We start from the raw sequence: 22,464 nt of genomic DNA, 5'->3' as shown, positions 1-22,464 counted from the left end.
GCGTTCTGTTTCTGGGCTTCTTTTTTCCTTGTCTTTCCCACCTACATGTGCACGTGCACACACGCACACACACAGGTGCCTCAGAAAACCGGGACCACCCAAAATCTCCTCACTTCCCAAAAGTGCCCTCACTCTGCTGGAGAAAACCCACTCAGGCATTCACTATGCACCACATACAAGATCTCTCTCTCTCACACACACACACACACACATACACAACTTGGAGTGCTATAGAGGAGGAAGACAAAAATAAAGGTACTGCTCTGGAACCGGTACAAAAGGTGTAACAAATTTCTTGATCACTTGAATGTTTCTCACTCATTCTTGTTTATTTTTTTCACACTTTCCAGTTACGTTCTACAGTTTTATTTAACGGGAAGCAGACATTATTTTTCAAAGGATTTATATTAAAGATGCTTGTGTTTGTGGTTTCAGGAACAATCGTCCACTTCATCGCCTGCAAATCTGTGCATTCGCTGCATTGCTTGCAGAGCAGCATCGAGGCTTCGACAGGAAGACCATCAGTCAAAATCTGTGAGGAACATTTCCTGCCACACGAGGGCGTCAGTCCGTAGTTTAGGGGCAAAGCAAGACCTCAAAAAAGGGATTTATATTTTTTTACATTCTGTGGTTGCAAAAATGTAGGTTTTAGCTGTACATACATTAGGGAAATTCAAGCTGTGCAAAGTCATAGTTTTGATTACAGGATAAAAATATATATATACATATATTGCTTAAAAAACTGATAATACATGACATTATGAAGGCTTTACAAGAGACTGGCTTATTAAAACCATTTAGCTGTAACTCTGCAATAAGATGTTAGAATTTCAGCCCAAACCAGATATAGTTCGAAGTATCAGGGCGACATTAAGTGGAAAAAAATGCTAAAACTGCAAATAAAAATGTTATATTATTTTCTCTTTTAATTGAAAGAAAATAGATTGATCATGTGTGGAATAATGAGAGAAAACTATTGATGAAAGCCGTAGTAGTAAAGATAACATTAAATAGAAGGAATGCAAAAATAAATGCATAAGAATGACTTTAGGATGTTTAGATAGAAAATCAAAACATTTTAATCCAGGGGGAAAAAAATAATATCACCAGAAAGATGTTTTATATTAAATGTTTTTTAAGTGCAAATTTACAAACAAGAAACAGGAATCCAATCAGGGCTCAGGTTACCTGTCACAATAATTCTCCTCCCGATGTGTTCCTTGCAATGAAATTTTTTTTTCCCTTTATCATGGAGATGGACATTTCTTCCATCAAAGCAGCCCTAACACTCTCACAAAGAAACACCATGAATTTACATCTAAATCAAAGTGCCCGTAACTTTAGACAGCAATTTTTAACAACAGTGCTATGTATTCTCTTCTCACAATAAACAGTAATTCTAAGCCCTTACTGTCAGCAGCATCACTTGTGATTCCTAAGAGCATCCATGACCTGCTGATCCAGTAGCAGCTAAGAGCAAGATAAAGAGGAGTCAGGCGGCGGCTTCACATCTCTGGTTAAAAAGCTCCTCCACCACTTTGGGGTCGGCCAGTGTTGAAAGGTCTCCCAGGTCCTTCTCGTTTCGGGCGACCTGCCGGAGGACCCGCCTCATGATCTTACCTGAGGTAACACAACCCCGTGTAGAGAAAGAGGTGAGGATGGTGATGTGAGTGAGAGATTCTGGATTCAGGATGTATAGATTTGTCAAGCTTGTTACCCGAGCGTGTTTTGGGGAGGGTTGGGGCGTTCTGAATGAAGTCCGGTGTGGCGATGGGTCCAATTTTTTCTCTCACTGAAATAAAAAAATCAAAGGGAAACAAATGGAATTTTTAGAATTCAGACAAGAACCTATTAGGACTGCTGATAAATGTGTTTAATCAACAGGAAGCCTAAAACTCATCGCTATTTGAATGTGGATTTTTAATGCTTACTTGCTACTTTTATATATTCTCTTTGGTTTTACATTTTTATTTTACCATTGATTAATTATGAAAGTTTTTTTTTAGGTATTTTACAGGCATCAAGCTACTATTTTTTGTATAACTGTATGAGTAGTTTGTTGACAATTTCAAGTGACACACTGTTTATTCTCTAAACCTTTGTCAGTAGACTTCAAAAAGGTCAAATGAAGCACTTGAGATTTTTGTGTTCTTCTATTGTTTTAGAAAGTGAATTGAGTCGTGACCTAAACTGGGGAACAAACCAAGCTAAAAGATGGCCAGATGTTTGAATGCCCCACACACACACACACACACACCACCAAACCGCACCTAGCCTCTTGAGCTCGTCCGCCACAGAGTGTGTGAACTCCCTGCTGTCCTTGAGGGAGACGAAACAGTACAAGCACTCGCCCTTCACCACGTGAGGCCGGCTGACCACGGCGGCCTCGGCCACCGCCGGATGCTCCATCAGAGCCGCTTCCACTTCCGCCGTACTCATGAGGTGGCCTGGCGGACAAAACCAACACACACACTCAGGGGCAAGTCTTGTAGGTGAGAGGACAATATTTGTATTGAAAGGAAAGTTAAAGCAGAAAACCAAAGGACTGGTCGTAAAAACACTCAACTGTATTAAGAATTTTTTTTCTCTGCGTTGATGTTTATCCTGTCATTCACGCACCTAAATAATGATTGGCAGTTCAATCCCACTTAATCCAAACCTAAGTGGTCACATCGTGGCTGGGTTTTAAGTATGATTTTAATTCTGAGACACTTTAAAAACAATCATTTCTTACTGGGTTCTTAAAGCAGGCAGTTATTTGTGATAGACAAATTGTCTTTGATTTTTGGCCATATGTAGCTGTATAAACCAAAAAAATGTGTTTAATACTATGAAATGAAGCCAATTATACAATTGAATAAATATTAGAGTTGCCAAAACATAATCATAATCTGTGTTTGGATACAGTTTATATTTTTGGAGGGTGAAAAATCCATAACAAAGATATTTGATACCATATCAGAAAAACAGGAATATTGGACATTTTTGAGTTCTTGAAATATACAAACAGTTCATTCATTGTCACAACTTTACAGTTTCTCAGAAGTGTATTAAGCAAGAATTCATACCTGACACATTGAGCATGTCATCTATCCTCCCTGTGATCCAGTAATAGCCGTCCTTATCTCGCCTGCAGCCTGAGAAATAACAACACACATATCATCGTGTGTTTTACTTTGGACTCTCTCTATTTCCTGTAAGAAAACGCCTCAAAGTTGTCTCACCGTCTCCGGTCACATAGAAGCCTGGAAATTTCTTGAAGTAAGTGTTTTCGAAACGTTCATGGTTTTTGTAGACCGTGCGCATTATCCCAGGCCACGGCCTCCTGAAGACCTGGAACGCACGAGAAAGGCAGGGGCTACTGTAACCGAGAAGTCAGAAAACAGGTTTCAAAACCGTTCGGGCCCCATCATTTAAATAATGTCCAAACAATCAAAAAAAAGAATTGTTTTAAACTACAATAATTTTTTGTGCTGGTAATGGGACCTTATATGTCAAGCAGGATTTTTGTTTTCTATGTCCTCTTCCCCTCTCAAGCTGATGTCTCTTGTCTGAATAGGATTGGCAAAATTGCTCCATTTTGATCGATGGACTTTTCAACTTGAATAAGACATGTTTGGTTTGTCGGAAGGAGAGTCTCCTCAATAATCAACTATGAAGCAGTTGATAGACGTAAATAAATAAATGTCCTGTGTGTGCTTGTGTTGAAATTCTCCCAGTGCATTTCACTATTCAACAAGCACCAGAACAGGAGAACTTCTATTTTTTTATTATTCATATCAATTGATATGCTAAATTCATACTTTGAGCAGATTTGATTAGCGACTGAACTCACTAGATAGCCTTCAGCCTCGCCCTCCAGTTCCTCTCCGTGTTCGTTGAGAATGGTTGGTTCCACCCCGAAAAAAGGGAAAGTCTGAAATGTGAAACATGTTTTGAAACGTTTTACTTGTTCCCTCTTTACTGGGCCAGTTCAGTAATAATGTACAGAAATGACATATGAGGCTAAAAATCTAACTCAATGCATGTTTGAGAAATCTGTGTCTTTAAAAGTAGAGAAAATTCATGAACTCAATATTAATAAATGTGAAAAAAAAATCCAGAAAATTAGCAAAATATTACATCATCCCAAATGATTTTTGCAGGGACAGATCAGTGAGACTGATTATCAGCATATGAAATATTTGATTAAGCATGATCCACTTGTCCCAGGACGCAGGGTCACACTGGGCCATCGCTGTGTTCACGCGAACCTTTCGATCAATGACAGAGACGGCAGAGGCCCAGGCAAACACACTGATCGATATTTGACCAGTATGGATGTGTGTGTATGTTGTGCAGGTTAAAGCAGGATGACAGAGGCGTCCACGCTTACCGCAGAGCCCGGCTTGAGAGGCGTTGCGGCAGGCAGAGGAGTCAGAACGTGACCTCCCTGCATGCAGAGAGAACATCATCAGTTTTTTCGCACACTTGGAGGCGGCAGATACAAACTGAAGACTGAGATTTGAGCTGACGGCCACTATCTTTTACTTTCTCATCCGGAGCAATATTTTGAATTCTTTAGGGCCGTTGGGGGTCAACATCAGGTGAGGAAACACTCCCAAACTAGAATTTGCTTGACCGGGAATGCTGACCTCATGACTCAATAGCATTACAAGTAACTCTTGCAAAAAGCAATGTTTACTGAATTACTGAGCAAGTTGAACGCAAAAAGGCTTCTTATTCTGTCACTCACTCTGAGGCTATGTCTATATCCGGATCTGCACATATCCATCACTAAATCAGGTTCAACTGTACAAGACTGCTCAAATGTTATATGATGTGAAAAAAAAAAAAGAAAAATAGATATTGAAATATGTAAAAAAAAACAAAAAAAAAAGCATTGTTTCTGGTCTACCCATACACATTTCAACACATTCTCATTGGAGGTACAAGTTGTTTTGTAATATGTCCCACCCAGCACAGATAAGCAGTGTGGGGATTTGTAAATAAAGAAATAATGCAGCTGAAATCATCAGAATATTAGCAATTAAATATTTATATTTTATATATATATATACATATTTATGATTAAATATAAAATATCCAAGAAATATAAGATAATTAGTGAAGATATACCTTACAGTCCTTTTTTTTTTTTTAAATTTTATTTTTGATGTTATTATTCATGTTGCTCCGGAGAAACGCACACAAATCGTCATGTCTTGGTATTGTAACTCGAGCCGTTTGGTGAACAAGGTGCGCTCGAACAGTAATTTAATCACAGTCGGTCACTCACTGTCTCTGTCTGCCAGAAAGTGTCCACCACAGGGCACTTGCCCTGACCGACCACCTGGTGGTACCAGTGCCAAGCCTCCGGGTTGATGGGCTCACCCACAGTGCCCAGGATCTTCAGGGTGGAGAGGTCGTACCTGAAAGAGACAGGTCAAGTGATTCCCAGCTCTGATTTTTATAAGAAAGTAGTGTTTCTTTGTGTGATATCAGACATCGCTCTTTCGTTACGAAGGCCTGACGTTTTCTTCTTCCTCCGTTTTCCCTTCAATTTCCTGATGTCAAATTCCATTTGAGCTGCGTGACCAACTTTTTTCTTTTTTTCCGTTTTCTGTGACTTTGCAAGAATACAAAAACACTCAGAAGAAAGAAATATGCATAAGAGTAAAGATTTGTTGGAGGAAGTGAACAAGAGGCTCCTTAGTCTGCCAGAACCCTAAGGGTTTCACTGAAGACGTTTCTTTTTAACCCTCTCAGGCTCAAATTAAGTTGTAGTTGCAGGAAAAATCTGATATTTGGCTGTCGCAAATCTGCAACATCTGCCTGGAGAGGGTTAAAATGGTGTATTTGAAATCATTTCTCTACAGAGGTGTCTGATTGGTCATGTCATGATTTTTCTCAATAATTTACGTGTTCTTCTAAAGACAGGAAGTATTCTCATAAATAAGAAATATTTTGTGATTTTTCAGTGGGTTGTCATCTTTTGCTTTTTCTTCTCGGGGATAATGCCCTCTCCTCATAGCGTCCTCCTGATGATTTTTTTTTTCCATAGATTTTCCTCCATGAGATCCTCCTCATCTCATGGAAGGGCAGACGTGTCAAACTCGAGGCCTGGCCTGCCGCACGATTACAGGTGCATCTCAATACGTCAGAATATAATTGTAATGTTGAATTATTCAACTGATTTAATCCAAATAAGCCACACTCATACAGTCAAATAAATAGAGTGATGCTGTATGTTTCAGGTGCTTTTTCCTTTTTTATCTTGATGGTTGTACCTTATAGCTAATGTCTAGAGGTTCTCAGTCGTTGAGGTCCTGCTCAATTCTTGTCAAAATGTACTTCTCCTAGCAACTAGACCAGGGGTCGGCAACCCGCGGCTCCGGAGCCGCATGCGCCTCTTTCATCTTTACACTGCGGCTTGTGGCTTGTGAAAATAAGTCATAAATATTTAATTGAAGTGTATTTCATTTGTGTTAATTCCTTTTTTTAACTTTTAGTTCTAAGTTGGAAGATTATTGCGATCTTGAAATATTAATTAAAATTATATTCATTATTTTTCGCCGCTCACAATAACGTCACACTCGCGGAAGCCGGTATACCCGCCAGCCGGTAAAGTCCCGATTTGCAGATGCTGTGCACAGATGTTCAGGAGCAGAAGTCCCATAAACCAGGTAAGATAAATATTTATGAAGATATTTTGCAAATATTTATTTTTATTGTTTACTGACACAGTGATTTTTTTTCCCGATTTGTTTTTAAAATTCAGGTTTAGGCTCCGCTACACGCTCTGAAAGCCCAAAGCTCAAAATGAGTTCATTACATAAATAAAATTTAATTTCCTCCGTAATACTTTGTAAACTTCAGAAGCAACACGCTACACACTTGTTTATACAAAGTGTAAAGGTAATAAAAAGCAATATACACAGTGGTACCTTTATTTTAGACGTCAAAAAGCAATTGCGGCTCCCAGTGTTTTCTTTTCCGAGGAAACCGGGTCCAAATGGCTCTTTGGGTGTTAACGGGTTGCCGACCCCTGAACTAGACCAAATTTTTCAGTTGCTACATCAAGTCCTTATCGCAAATGAAAACCGTAAAAAAAATCAGTATTTCAGAAATTAAACATAAGAGCCATAATAAAGGGTTTTAATTTAGAATGTTGCCCTACAATATGCGCACATTACTTGGTCTTTTTGCACGAGTTACTGCATCAGTGTAGCGTGGCACGGGGGTGCCGAGGCACTGCTGAGGTGTTATGGAAGCCCAGGTTGCTTTGGTCGTGGCCTTCAGCTCATATCCAATGTTGCATCTGGTGTCTCATCTCCCCTTGACAATACCCCACTGATTCTCCGCAGGCTTTAGGTCCATCGAGATTGCTGGCCAGTCAAGCAAAGTGATACCGCGGTCATCGAACCAGCTATTGGTACTTAAGGTCGTGCGGGCAGGTGCCAATTACTGCTGGAAAATCAGATCAGCATCTCGAGAGCCTGTGAGCAGAGGGAGGCATGAAGTGCTAGTTTGTCTGACACTGGGCTTGACAAAACACAGTGGAGCCAAACCAGCAAATGACACGGCTTGCTGAAGAATCACAGACTGGATTTTGTGCCTCTCCTGTCCACTAGACTCTGCCACCTTGAATTCCAAATGAAGTGCAAAAGTGTTTTCATCTGAAAAGAGGACTTTGGACCGCTGAGCACAGTCCAGTCACCTGTCTCTTTATCCCTAGCCTTGTGTAAGACGCCTCCGGTGTTGACTCCGGTTCAGGAGTTGCTCGACACAAGGAATGCGACAGCTGCAGCCCGCATCTTGGATACATCCGTATGACGGTACTGACTTTTAACTGCAGTCCACTGCTTGTGGATCCCTCCACATTACACAAGCGAGCTTTACATCACAATCCTCTCAAGGCCGCAGTCATCCCCGCTGCTTGTGCACCTTTTTCCTTCCATTCATCTTTCCATTAATATGGATACAGCACAGTGAACAGCGAACAGCCAGATTATTTAGCAGCGACCTTTCGATGCAATTCCTCTTTATGGAGGGGTCAGCGAGTGTCTTCTACACAACTGTCAAGTCAGCAGTCTTCCCCGCGATTTTGTAGCCCGCTGAACCGGACTGGGAGACCATTAAGGTGTTTGGGTTTCTTCAGCGTAGAGGACTGATGGGCTTCTTCAAAAAAATCACATTTTTCCGATTTATTGAATTTTGGGTTTTCATTAGCGATAAGCCTTGATAATCACAGTTACAAGAAACAATGCTCGTAATGTATCCCCTGCCTATGAAATAATCGATATGTATATCCAGCATATAGGATTACTTCATATGTCCACTATTACATTGCATAACATCCCCTCCAAATCCCCCAAAAGCCCACAGCAAATAGCTGTGGGCTCCAGGCTTCCTCGCTGCGGCTATTATGACACGCTCTTCAGTGGTCAGCTGTGAGTGCCTGGGTCAGTGCCTTCACACTGACATTGGAGCCAGCTGTCGGATGAATGCAGCCAAACAAATAGCGGACTCTGAATACCGGGGCTTTCCTGACAGGTGGGAGGCACACAACCCGTTTGTCAACACCAGGGGTTAACCTGTGTTTGCTTTATAAATACATTTCAACTGCACCGTCTGTCTAGCGAGGGGAGGCGATGAGGTTTTTACAGAATTGCAGAATTCAATGGGAAGTAGAACTTTGTGCCATGTTTGGTGGCTGACACCCTCAGACTGACGTCATTTTCAAAGCATGATCTTCCTTTATATACATTGTTTATGTCTTCATGACGGGACGAGTATGTTCACAAGACATGAGTTGAAGTGGGTAAGATTTCCATACAAAGGCTGATGCAACTACAGGACTGTCTCAGAAAATTAGAATATTGTGATAAAGTTCTTTATCTTCTGTAATGCAATTAAAAAAACAAAAAATACTTTTTCATGATATTCTAATATTTTGAGATAGGATTTCTGAGTTTTCTCAAGATGTAAGCCATAATCAGCAATATTAAAATAAAAGGGTTGCAATATTTCAGTTGATTTGTAATGAATCCAGAATGTATGACATTTTTGTTTTTCTAATTGCATTACAGAGGATAAAGAACTTTTATCACAATATTCTAATTTTCTGAGACAGTCCTGTATATGCTGTGATTCTCCTGGAAGGGATGAATGGGAGCATTGCAGTGGTGCCGATGGCCTGGAGGGGACCAGTAAGATTCAAAACCTGCCGTTCGTAGATTGATATATTTAAGGCTTAGCAATTCAAATCAAATCCACGAAAAGCATGGGATATCATCATACGTTCAAAAAGAGGAGGAATTTGTTGATACAAATTAATTTATAGAATGACAATTTTACGAACGACAACCAATCGCAGACCTTTGTATTTATTGGGATTATTACTACTGTTGTTAATATTATTGTTTGGCTCATTGGCTGTTAACTAATCAACAAGAAAGTACTTGAGATTTAGTTGTAAAATAAAACGGTTAGTGAGCAGTCATAGCATAGAAATCAGGGGCAAACCTGCAACGTATTTATATGTGTTTTTACAAAAGCCTTTCCATGAGATTTCTAATACAGTTATTTAAATTTTAGAATCAACTCACAGACAGGAGTTTGACTGATCACACCATGGATGACGCCACGTACGCAAGCCTTAATTGTTCTAATGTAATGTTTGTTTTCATTTGTATCCCCTCTCGATAGACTTACTTCTGCAGCGGTTCACGTCCGTACTTCATTAGCAGGCGGATGGCGGTCGGCGCCGTGTAGAACGTGGTTACTTTGTACTTTTCGATAATTTCCCAGAAGCGTCCGACGTGAGGGTGGACTGGGATGCCCTCAAACTGGAACCACACACACACACACACACACACAGGATAATCTAAACTCAATGTAAGTTCAAAATAAAAAAAAGACTTCTATCTTTTACGTCTTAATCGAGGTCATCTAACTGAATAGCTGACAGCAGAACTGCTTTTTTTTCAGTGGTTAATTTTCAGGTCATTTTTTTTTGATGATACAAAAGAAATCAGCTCCTTTATTTAGCACATTTTTCTTGCCATTTTTAGTTTTAAAGTTATTAACATTTTGCTGTTTCTTCTCACTGTAAATCTTAAGTTTTCTCTGTAATGACATCTGGGAACAATCATGGATCATTCACGTCTGTTCTAAATCATTTGTCGTTTCATTTGGAATATCTTTAGCTTGTAATTCGCTGACTTTGTGTGATTTCAAATATTTTTTTAAGTAACTTTCACGCAGCGTCCATTGACCACAGGACATTTTTAACACAACTTTAGGCAATTCAGGCATGGCTATGATCTATTTTGGAAAACACGGAGATATATGTGATGATAGTTGAATTGACGTGAAATTGTGAGTGTTTCAAACTGATGATGTTTTTTTTTTTTTTTTTCCCCGATGCTTTCTAGAACCCCCGGGGTTCCGTCGACTCAGACATCTATTTGGGCCGGTATTCAACTCACCAGAACGCTGGTGGCACCGTTGGCCAGGGGGCCGTAGGTGATGTAGGAGTGGCCGGTGATCCAGCCGATGTCGGCGGTGCACCAGTACACGTCGTCATGGTGATGATCGAAAACGTATTTGAAGGTCAGTGACGTGTAGAGCAGATAACCAGCCGTAGTGTGAAGAACACCCTGTTCCAACGCACAATGGCAGGAACACAACTCAGGAGCACATAATAGCTTAATGCACACACAAATAAGGGGGCCATTGATGCCGGCAGAGGATGCTTGCATGCAGGTGTGTGTGTGTGTGTGTGTGTGTGTGTGTGTGTGTGTGTGTGTGTGTGTGTGTGTGTGTGTGTGTGTGTGTGTGTTGAGAGAACAGGACGAAAGGACACAGGAAGAGGATTTCATCTTAATGCTCAGACAGCTGTGTTTCGTGATAATACACTCAGTTTTGAAAGACAACACTGAATGCCGTTGTACAACATAACACTTGGCGCAAAACTGTGTGAGGTGTTCTTGTGCATTCTCATGTTACCCTGCTGCATCCAAGCTCTAGTAAACCATTATCTTGCACTACTTTACTGTCAGTCGAGTATTTTATCTCTGCTTCCTACATTCTTCTCAGCAGCAGCTTGATTGTATCAAACGTGGTCATGTGACCTTTGAAAAATAGAGTTGATGTAAATGTGTCATTTTTCATATTCCTCGCGAATGTATTTCCTATTTCCCATTGATGTTTTCTGTCATTTTCAGGGATTTTCCTGTTTTTCTATTTAATTTTCTTTAACAAAATTTCTTGTAGATTTTTTACATGCTGTCCGAGCGATTCCCTGCTGGTCTCTAGACATTTCATGTTAATTCTGACAGGTAAAATTTGTATTGTCTGATAACCTGAGTTCACATCTTAGTAACCGGCGGTATGTTAATGTATATTCTGTGTGTGTGTTTTTGATTTAATGATAATTCATTCGTGATTTTTGTTAATTCAAATTTCTAATATTTTGAACATGACCGTTATCTTATTTTACCTTGGGTTTTCCAGTGGAGCCGCTGGTGTAAAGGATGAACAGAGTGTCCTCGGCGTCCATCCACTCGGGCTCACAATCTTCAGGAGAGTCCGTCATGACTTCGTCCCACCACACGTCACACTCTGAATTCCAGGGGGTCTGGAGGGGGAACAGAAATCACCCTCTGACAAACCCACAGGAACCAGAAAGATGTGTCTTTGGCGGATGGTAATTTACTGTGCCGATTGTCAGCATGTTCTGGGTCAAACATAAAAGGAGCGAATTCTATCTCCCTCCAAACAGCAGGGTTTTCATTTCAGTTGCAGCTTTCACGGATGCCTGTGGGCTGTGGACACACAAGTGTCCTCTTTGTCGATCCCACCATCGGGACGCCCGCCTTTTGTCACTCTGCTTTCGGCCGAAATGAAAACACATGACGCCGTTTGCTCCGATCGCGCGTGCGATATCTCGACAGACGAAAAAATAACTTGATCAAAACCGCTCTGTTCTGAGTTGTTGTCTGCCAGATGTTTTTCCCGAGTTTAACCACATCTTCTCTCTGCAGAGGGGTCTCCATCCAAGCATCTGGCCTCGTCCAACTCTCGGTGAGATCACTTAAGAGTTTCTTTCAGAGAAGGAAGTGGTCAAGCCGCATGACATATTATCAAGGGTACCACAAGGCCCAGTCCTGGTTCTTCCTTCATCCATCCATCACCATCCCACCCTTTGCTATGCTGATGACACCCAGCTCTTCCTTTATTACCACAAGATGGCCTCATGAGATCAAAAAACATCACATCTTTAGATAAATCTGTTTTCCCTAAGGAGTTTAAATGGTTCACCAAACTCAATCCCGTCTGTCAACTTCTTCTTGATCTCGATCACACGACTGTTATTCCGGCTACAGTGCAAACAGCTCCGCTCTTTACGGAATTTTAACATGTACTCCCGTCGAAATCGTCTTGGTTCTCCTGACCAGAGCATTTCTGGTCTTGAATGGACTCTCACGAACCCTTTTTCTGGATCGTCAGCTAAACGTTCGCAGTACCCCCGCACGTTAATGCTGCAGAGATCTGAAGGGAAGTTGGTCAGGAGTGACAACTGAAGTTCAAAAGTTCAGCGTTACCGTTATTTCGTCAGATGAACCAACTGTCCACATCTGCTCGGCAAGCTGTTAAATTTAACCCTCGTGCGATCGTAACATTGTGTTTACTCCCCTTGTCCAACGGGTCAAAAATGACCCACAAGACAATCTTTGTACCCTAATGGTGTACAGCCCACATGGAAACATAAACAAAAAAGAAGTATCACTTTTTCTAATTATGGGGACTCTTTAGGAAAAGTCATAAAATTTCAAGTTGGAAAAAAATAGGTGTTTTTCCTACAGCTAAATATGGTAGTGGGTCACTTTTGACCCGCAAGACAACACAAGGGTTAAGATGCTCCTGATGGCAAAAATACGGGAAACATGGAACTTGCCGCACTCCTCAGCAACGTAGGTTGTATGAAGTGGAGACGTCCATACCTGTAGTTTATTGGATGATGCGCCGCTCTTCGTCCGCAGCGCATGGTGTCTGATCATGAGGCATTTAGTGACACTAGACGACCCTCTGTCACGGAAGGAAAAGACGGCGTCAAATCAAATTCCTTAGCTCTACCCACCCACCCTTTGTATTTTATATAAAAATTTTGATTTTGTGAAATGTTTAAACAACGGTTTCCAGATGAGGCAAACCGGATGAGCCAACAGAGCTCCATCACCCGTTCCTCAAATGTATAATTCCAAAATTTAAACGAAAAATACCCGTATTATAGTTCTCGATGCGGTTTTACTATCTCCTGGGAATTTAGGGACATTTCTTTCCAACGTTTGGTCAGTCCTTGCTGAAATTTTCAGTTATCTTAGGTTCGATGCCTCTCAACATGTTTCCATAGTTTTGAAAACAGGGTTTTTTTTTGTTCAGGGAAAAAAAAGAATGATAAATGAACAAAGAGCAAAACAAGATATATAGCTAAAAATAATCAATGTGGATGTGGACTGTAATAGTATCACATATTTATATATCGCCTGATTGATATTGATATATTCCCCAAGAATATGATATTGACACGTTATGTTGAAATTTCCCCTGACAGATTCTTCAGGAGAATGTGCTCAAGGGGGAGCGTGCTCATATTTTTTCTTAATCCAGCGTGTGGTGTATCTCGTACATCTCACATCCGTCCCAGGTTCACGTTGCCATGGAAGAAGAGCAATTTGGGCTTCCTCTGTGAGTATGAGTACTCTTTGTTGCTTGGTAACCTGGCAGTATTTCCTCAATAATCCTGGTAATATTTGAGAGGTCTGCTTTCTACGTATACGCGCGTGTGTGTGTGTGTGTGTGTGTGTGTGTGTGTGTGTGTGTGTCTGTGTGTGTGTGTGTGTGTGTGTGTGTGTGTGTGTGTGTGTGACTCATCGGCCAGGCAGAGTCCCATTAGCTGCGACTTGTGTAAATAAGCAGTTGCCAAGATTGGAGAACCTGAAGCCTGGAAAGGAGAACTCACGTCTCCCTGCACTTGTCCAGCGCCTCGTCGGCAATGTGCTTCAGATTGATTAGCTTCTCTCCCCTGTAAACACCATCTGTGTGACACCAACGGTTGAGAGCAGACAGGTGATAAATCAGTGCAGATGGCGTATCCATGTCCTTTCCACATATTCAGCTTTGCGTTGTGACCGCAGCATCGCAATATTTTCGGGCCACTTCTCGGAATTTGCGCACATCGAAGCACATTTTTCGGCGAGATGACGGGTGATCGCGCCAAATTTTCCAATTTTTGGCAAGGTTTTTTTTTTTTTTCAAATTCTCAAGTAGTTTCTGGATTTCTTTTTCATCCTCTTTTAATACTATACATTGTCAAAAAAAAGTGTCTGGTAACTGCTCACTCATTCAGGCATCTTTTTTTGGCCGATTTTTTTCAATCTTTCTGAAATTGTGAATTGCTTTTTTTTTTTTCCCCAGATTGGACCAATGTAAAAGTTTGCATTCAGTTGTGGGTTTGAAATCCGGTGAGTTTAATTACGATGGGGAAAAAAATAACTTTTCACTGCTTTTCAGATGATAACTAGAAGATTTATCTGTCAATAATATTTTATATCCCAGCCAATCTTGTCGAAATCTTCTTGTCATGGCAACCAGACCTGAATTTTTTCACCGGAAGACATTTCACCCCTCATCCCAGAGGCTTCTTCAGCTTCTCGGATGAAGTGAGGAAATTCAAGTCCGGTTGCCACGACAAGAATTCACCCTGACCTGGATAACTGAGAACATCCGCAGACAGAGCAGTAATGGGGGACGCAGGCAGGTGAACGTACCTGCTGTCACCAGGACACAGCTCTGGGCGTCCATTATCCTCTCGGCCAGAGACTCAGCAGAGAAACCTGCAAACTGAGCATGCAGAGAGACAAAAAGGTTGGCGGGCTGTTGTCGACTCGGGACTTCAGGGCTCCCTTCAAACAGCTACAGCATCTGATACATTTGTCAATGCGCTTTCCCTAATCCAACAAGAAATCTTCCAATTCTGAGACGATGATGTGTTTTCATGTCCCAAATCCCCATTCAGTCGTTTTGCTCGATTACCAGATCTCACATTCTATCATGAGTAGGCGTCTGGATGTCTTTCCAATATTTCCAGTTGAAACAAGATCTCTTCGGTCATATTTTGAGAATCTCAAGGAAGTGAGTAAATGGGGTTGCTCATTTCACGACAATCGCGCAGGATGTTTTCAGTTTTACAAACCTGTGAGGCTCAGTCATCAAAGATGTATGCGAATGAGAAATACTGCTTTAATGAACAAAAGTTTGTGTTTAAATTATGTTGATAGGACACGGCCGCTTCATTGCTGTATCACAGGTACTGAGTACAGTCCCTTGTATTCCTTCGATTATAAACGGAAATTTAAATCAGCTAAAATGTTCTTGATAAAATAGAACTGACATTTTTCACGTGAAATTCAAGAAGCATCTACTAAATATTGACATGGAGTATTTTTTTAAATGAAAATTTGGTAAAATAATCCGAGGCTTATATTAAAATTAAATAGAAATAAATATGTATCAAAGATTTCTTTTGAAATAACAGCATGAGTTACATAAAATATAGAAAAACGTTTTCCTTTGTTTTGGGGAAATTGAATATTCAAATGTCACATAGCTGTTTTACAGACACCTAAACATTAGGATGGAACAGTTCTTTTGTAAAAATGACAAATATTATTCTCCCTTATCCATGAATATCAATGTGCCCGCTTTTTTTCCTGTGATATTCAAAGCAGACCTCCCAGCCTGGTCTTAAAAGTTCAGACAGTCTACGATTACAGGGTAGATGGCAATGTTGTGACTGGGGTCGCTGAGGACTCGCCCGTTTGATAACACCGGCTGTCCCGCCTGACTCATCTGCGGCTGCATTCTGTGCTAAATTAATTTACAATTAGCATTTAGAGGCACATGATGATGTGGAAATAGTCCAAAGCTCCTCCTCCGTGTTGCAAATTGAAATTGATTGGAAAGGGAGAGGTGGAACATTAACGACCGTAACGGCGTTGGATGTGCGCAGGCGCAAATCCGGGGTCACTTGTATTAAGGTCTGCCAAACCCAAGAGCAGCCGGGAGATATTTTTAACAAGGCTCGCAACCTTTGTTCAAAAAGGGAAGGTTGAATCCCGGTCGACCCTCATCTGGTCCCAAACTGGTCGCGGCCAGTGAACGTCTGACCCGTATATCGGAGGCAGTTTCTGTCAGGAGCTTGTTTGCGTAGTGGACGGCTGATAAGAGGTGGAGAGGGACGTTCGGTGTTCGGTTTCTCGAAATAAATTAGGTCAAAACAACAAATGCTGTCGGCCCGGGTGTTTACTGAGGTCGGGAACGCCTTCATCTCTGTCCAGAGCCAATGTGGGAGTTGGTGATGAAGACCAGGAACACGATTCCTAAGTTTCTCAGATGACAGAGGCAATACTTGCTCGCATGAAATAACCTGCAGCCAACTTATTCCATATAAAAAATGGGTGCAGTTTGTGTTGATCCCCAATGGGGATCAATAAAGTATGATATTTACCAAGAATAGACCAGTTGTCCGGCCCAACAAGTATTTAAACCCTCCCCTGCGCTTTAATTATTTACGCTATTAGAATGGCAGAAACTTGACCAAAGCAAAGAAGAAAAAGAAAGAAAGAAAAATATATTTAAAAATAGGACCAGGAGGTAGCGTAAATGTATTTCTAAAGTTGCCCCCCCCCCCTCCCCAAAAAATAAATAAATCATGAAGTACCTGAGCAACTATATTTTTTGATTTTTAAATTCATGCTTGTACTACCCTCATTTTTTATTTAAAAGGGACAATGATGCATTTTGCATGACACGATGAGGCGCCACGGGAAATGGCAGGTACTGCAACGCTTCCCCAAAATCAGTCCTGAAAGCTGAGCTGAGCTTCAGTTTCAGCCCAGAAACAGGAAGCGCTCAGTCACAGTGAGAAAATCTGCCGAACAACAAGCCTGCGTCTGACGATCGGAAAATAGTACCGTCCACTGACGTCGCGGTGCCGAAATACCGAACGCTCACTCGTTGTCAAGTGGTAACCCCCCCCTCCCACTCTATCCCCAAAAAAACAATCTTAACACCTTTCCTGTAAAATGACAAACTGCCAATTCTAAACTTTCAGGTGAAAGTAAGGCGACTGTTGATCAGAACCGTCAGGGTCCATTTGGTTATTTTTTTCTGACAAAGATGCGCCAGCAGTCTCTTCCCCCCCCGCCTCCCCCTTTCCAGTCTTGGTGATCATTTAATATTCTACACCAGCAAAAACAAACTTGCCCCAAACTAAGCCGATTTATCCCCTCCGATTCCGGGCTTATTATTCCTAAATCTCCTAAAATAAGCAAAGACGGTTCTTTTTCTCACCACAACGGAATGGACGGCACCGATCCGCGCGCAGGCCAACATGGTGTAGACCAACTCAGGGATCATGGGGAGGTAGATGGAGACCCGGTCTCCCTTTTTAACCCCTGCAAACAGAAACATCGATCACACCGACCATAGAGGTTTCTAGAACGTACGTGATGAGAGAAAACAGGAGCGCGTGTCCAAAAACCGTACAGTTTTCGGTGGGGCATTTTGGTTTTGACCGCAATAAAATTACAATATAACGTTTCAGGGAAATGCACGGAGGTTTTCCTTTTTCCGGCCCATTCTTGACTAAGATTTTAATACTTTTTTGGTCAAAGATGGTCAAGATTACTGCGATCATTTGTCTGAGCCACTCGTAGAAATGTGATATCTTACAAGCGTCTGGGGGCGTCATTTCTCAACGTTTGGCACAAATACCACCTTGGATGTACTGAAGAATTTGCACTAAAAATAGTCCCCAGTATTGACAATATTTCACATGTATGTAATGTTATAATGTGAGAACATTTTTATTCCTCCCCTTGGAAGAAAGTACTCATTTCTAGTTTTTTTTTCCCCACTCTTTAAGTCTTTATAGGTATCAACTGCAATTGGTTGTAGGATGTGAAGAGTCACTCGCAAGTGGAGCAAAATTGTGTCATTTGCCAAATTTGTTTTGACAGCTATTAACAGTTAAGTATTTTCACATGCATGTTGCCGATTATTATTATATCATATTTGAAAACAGTTGAAATCATTTTGTTACTGTGATTTTCCCACTAAGATCCATTGGGACATGTGAGTAACCAGGAAGTAAGGTTGTTGTTGTGAAGCCGTGGAAGCGGTGGATATTAAATCCGTCCAACCGCAGCACAGCAAACCTCCCCCCCCCGCGCCACACCGGTCGCAACACGTAGTCGGGATGCCCGGCGTCACGATGGAGTCGTGGCGTTCTCACCCAGCTGTCTGAGGACATTAGCGCAGCGGCACACCTGGCCCAGCAGCTGGCGGTAGGTGATGGCCATGTGGTGGTCAGGCGAGTTGCCCTCCCTGAAAAGACAGGCATCCAAGAACGCGTGAGGGGAAAACAAAAAACAATCTGTGTTTTTGAGATTTATGCCTCCAAGATATGAACCTGTTTTGATTGTCCAATTGTCCTGCGACTTTCAGATAAAGTCGTCTCACTGGTGTTGGATTTGAGACATGTTTCCCGGGGCGACCTGCAGCACGGCGGCGGTGCTCCGCCGCAGGAGAGGCACCGAACCAGCGCTGCACGAGGGGACCGGCCTCACCACCAGTGGTGAAATGCATGACTACAATGACCATTTAATAACACTTAACTGCAAAAGCTACATAACCAAATATATAAACTCATTTTGGGAATGTAAATTCAGGAAGATTTGGGGGAAATTATAACCGATTTGGGAGTTAACGCGCGGAGAAATAGAAAAATATATGTATCTTGAAGTCCTTTTATCACACTTTTTTATGGTTTCCTTGTGACCTTTTAACTTCTTCGTTATGAGAAAATGTAGTTCTCATTTTTATCTCAAGTATATTACTTGGGTGAGATTTCTCACCATCATTCAGCCACAAACCGATAGATTTCAAGATTAGTAGTAACTCTGTTTTTCAGCTTTATTGATGCAAACTATCTGGGTAATTTCTCACTCTCATCAATTTTCCCTTTTTTCTTTTCATTCGGTGACTAATACCCAATTTGATTCTGGCATTTTCCCATGACATGGAGAACAATGATGTGAACCAGCTTTTTCGCATTGCGAAAATCTAATTGATGGAGTGATTGACCAGAGGCGGTCCAGGTTAAGTCCCGCTTCCCTCCCAACCCTTCTAAAAGCAGAAGCGTGATTGACGACAAATGAATTTAGAAAGATATCTAGCATCTTATTTTGGTGCCCTCCGGCTTCTCAGCAGCTGCAAAAATATGTAAGATCGGGTTAAAAAGCCATGTGACCTTCACTTGAATCTCTTCCACGTTATTTTTAACGATACTGCAGCCGCATTTGCCCCACGGTGTCATTGTTCGGCATGTCATGAATAAAAAAATCTGTTGTCTGCTTACTCGGGGAACAAGTGGACGACCGGCCCTGCTCTTTGACAGGTGACAAGAAGTTACCTAAGTGCACAATGCAGAGCGTGCATAGGTGAAGTGTGTGGGTTGCTTTGGCATCTGTTCCTTTGAGCCCTTGTTACTGCAAGCTTGCAAAACAGCCATTTCATGTTTGCTAAGCCTTCTCAGTTTACAGGGAAAATACAAATGTTAACCATTGTAACCTTTTAAAACAAACAAACAAAACAAAAAAAAATGTTGCTTTTTAGTTGTGATTTATCCAGGGTGTTAAACGTTTAACTGTGAGAGGCAAACTGCAGTTTACACATGGGAGGATCGTGTATGAAATATGCAACAGGAAAGATGTTTTCTGAATTATCTATTTATGGTTTCTGATTGCGAGAAAAGTATGCATTTCTTATTCATGGAAAATTTCAGAACTAATCAATTAGCTGAGTTTGCAATCCGCCCTCATGCAAGATTGTACATTTTTAAAAGTCTGCAAGGTTTTTATAACCCTCTCACATGACCTCTGTGTCGGATAGAAGCAGTAATGCATGTGGAGATACATATGCATCATCTAAGCGTGGCGCTGTGTGGTTCCACATTTCACAGAGAATACTCTGATAAAAAAGTTAACATTCAGACACTGTTCCCCCTGTTTGTTAAAAATCTAGCTTTTCATTAAAATGATTAAGAATTTATTTAAAAAAAAAAAGAGTCAGTGCCAAATTTTTTTCTGAAGACATATGTGTAAATATTTAGGAATTACCAAGAAATTGATCATTTGCTGCTCAATTTGCTTAAAATGAATAAGAATTGACTTGGATTGAAAGATCAATGGCAACTTCCTTGTGGGTCAGAATAAAGTGTTCAAGAAATTAGTGCGACTGAAACAGCCAGCATCTTGCTACGGACCCACTCACTTTGTGGTGTTTTGTGCATCTGCCGTGTCATTTCTAGTATTTACAAAGACTTGGTCATTTCAGCTGGCGTTGCAGACATCGTCTTGCACCGAGGGAAGTTTGTTTCGGTGGGCTGGAGTCGGCCTTTGCTATTCACAGGAATACCTGACATAACTCCAGGTTGCTTTTCCCCTCCGGGACATCATTTGGCTTGGCGTCCTGCCTACTGCTTACCAGTAATAGGCAACCTTTTCACCGAGGTTCCTCTCTTTGACGTGTCTGTCCAGGATGTTATAGCACATGTTGGTTTTGGCAGCCTCCATGAATTTAGTATAAATGTTCCCTTTAGTCACATCGAAGTTGTACTGCAGCATCGGGCCTGCTGCGGGCTTCTTCCAAAAGAAGTCATCTGCAACCTCTTTCCAGAACGCTGAAACAAAGGCATACGTAATGACAGCCGGATGAGAAGTAAATACTGAGGGACTCCGTGCACGTACGAGCACGGGGACACGAAGGTGGAAGCAGAGAAAACACCGCGAGCGCTGTGCAAAAAATAAAGACGTGTCTGACCTACCTTCTGGATTCTCAAGAGATTTCCTGTACGCTGCCAGGTAGGAGTTAAAATCAGGTATGTGAGCATCCCTCTGCAGGTCACCGGGAGGGTAGTACATTTTGTCCTGAGTCTCAGGAACAACCATTGTGGAAATGCAAATGCAGATGCACCCAAAGCATCCGAGACCGATTCAGAAAGTGGGTTAATCTGGAGTCGCCGCTGAGCCGTCTGGTTCCTCCTCGGTGTGAAAAGAACACCACAGGGCCTCCTGTACTGTGGCCACGCAAATCGGCAACATGCAGGAAGATCCACCTCTCGGGGCCAGACTTCAGGCTCTCGCCCTGACTGCTCAGTGGCCGTGCAGCCAATCGGCTCGCGGGCCGCAGCACTCCCACTTTTTCATTGGGCCGGTCCTTCTGGCCCGTCGATGGCATTATTTATTTTTTTCAAAACTAAGGAGGAGGGATGTGTGCAGGATAAACAGAGAGGACTCACACGTCCAGAGAGGCTTGTTGTAATGGGGAGGATGGTGGATGATCTGAGGCCAAAAATATTTGTATTAAACAACAGCCAGTCATGTTTTGTTTTCTGGCGGTCGATTGAACAATCCTGAATTTATTTTTTTTTTTTTTTTGAAAATTTATTAGAACAGGTTCCTTAACAGAGTTACACACATTCTTACGAAACCTCATCACAAGATACAGATTATACAATATTCTTTATAGGTCACTCATATCCTCACAAGCAAGCGAAAAAAAAAACCCACAAAAACAACAAACAAAAAAACACAAAAACAAAAAAAAACATCTAACTCAGTCAAATAGTGATAATATCTTCAACTCTCCAAATATTTTTTAATGGGTGCCCATTTGTCAATCTTGAATTTATGCAATAATAAATCAAGTATTAAGATGTTGTGATGCTTGGTACATTTAATTTGAATAACAGATTTATTATGTTTAGTCTTTTGGATGTGCTACCAGTATTTTATAGGAGATTCAAAGTGTTTGTTGTCAATTGTACGGTGTGGAAATAATTCCCTTTAAAATCAAATTATTACTTTGCTAGTCCACAGTGCATTTACATGTGTATTGATAAGAAATAGTGGAGGGGTAAACATTCTTATAAATATGAACAGTGTTGGCAGTGCAGATGAGACATTTGAGTGCAGTTTGGTGTGTAACTCCCAAAGTGAAGGTGCAAGGATGAATGCAGTTTAAACGGTCAGTAGCTCCATTACTACGACAACAATCTGACATTGTGTTATATTTAAACATGATATGGTTGATGAGGGGAAAAAAGGAAATGTCGACTCTTAAAAACACAACTGTTCATGTTGACTTCCTCCAAGATACAAATAAATACAATTACAGCCTAAATTTTTGAAAGTCAGCCGTATCCTATGCTTGTTTTCATCACGCTCATAAGTCTACTAGTCTGATGCAATTATTTTGCTGTGTAACTGCAAAAAAAAAAAATGACCCAAATGTAATCGACTGGTCAAAACACGCAAGAAATCTTAAGAAATGAGTAAAACGTGCAACATGTGC

The 22,464-nt window shown here is 41.3% G+C and overlaps 1 protein-coding gene and 1 long non-coding RNA gene across 2 annotated transcripts; one reads left to right on the top strand and one right to left on the bottom strand.

The window, feature by feature from the left end:
• Positions 1-308: 308 nt before the first annotated feature.
• Positions 309-21,333, bottom strand: acss2l (acyl-CoA synthetase short chain family member 2 like). The gene is made up of 18 exons (XM_086153329.1): positions 20,936-21,333; positions 20,596-20,791; positions 18,344-18,435; positions 17,401-17,504; positions 14,817-14,889; positions 14,009-14,084; positions 12,990-13,074; positions 11,486-11,623; positions 10,473-10,643; positions 9,697-9,830; positions 5,279-5,411; positions 4,376-4,432; positions 3,836-3,916; positions 3,225-3,333; positions 3,069-3,137; positions 2,271-2,447; positions 1,718-1,792; positions 309-1,620 (listed from the first exon to the last, which is right to left on the bottom strand). Exons 1-18 carry the CDS (start codon positions 21,057-21,059, stop codon positions 1,493-1,495), a joined length of 2,022 nt encoding a protein of 673 aa, XP_086009455.1. The 5' UTR covers positions 21,060-21,333; the 3' UTR covers positions 309-1,492.
• On the top strand, positions 3,138-6,196 carry LOC147230124 (uncharacterized). The gene is made up of 4 exons (XR_015106666.1): positions 3,138-3,261; positions 4,342-4,586; positions 5,295-5,424; positions 6,044-6,196. It is a non-coding gene; the product is annotated as an uncharacterized LOC147230124 (long non-coding RNA).
• Positions 21,334-22,464: the final 1,131 nt, after the last annotated feature.

This window comes from Fistularia commersonii, chromosome 10, assembly GCF_037954325.1.
Source record: "Fistularia commersonii isolate RoL2024-O1a breed Wild chromosome 10, RoL_Fcom_v1.0, whole genome shotgun sequence".
Classification (NCBI taxonomy): Eukaryota; Metazoa; Chordata; class Actinopteri; order Syngnathiformes; family Fistulariidae; genus Fistularia; species Fistularia commersonii.
The sequence above is the reverse complement of the archived record's forward strand: the minus strand, read 5'-3'. Positions and strand labels throughout refer to the sequence as shown.

Excerpts from the sequence above, each read along its gene's own strand:
- acss2l (XM_086153329.1), bottom strand. The coding sequence starts at position 21,059 with ATGGTTGTTCCTGAGACTCAGGACAAAATGTACTACCCTCCCGGTGAC. Across the intron at positions 3,334-3,835 it reads GCGAGGCTGAAGGCTATCTA|GTCTTCAGGAGGCCGTGGCC; the intron begins GTGAGTTCAGTC and ends CGTGCGTTCCAG. Across the intron at positions 2,448-3,068 it reads TGACATGCTCAATGTGTCAG|GCCACCTCATGAGTACGGCG; the intron begins GTATGAATTCTT and ends TTTGTCCGCCAG.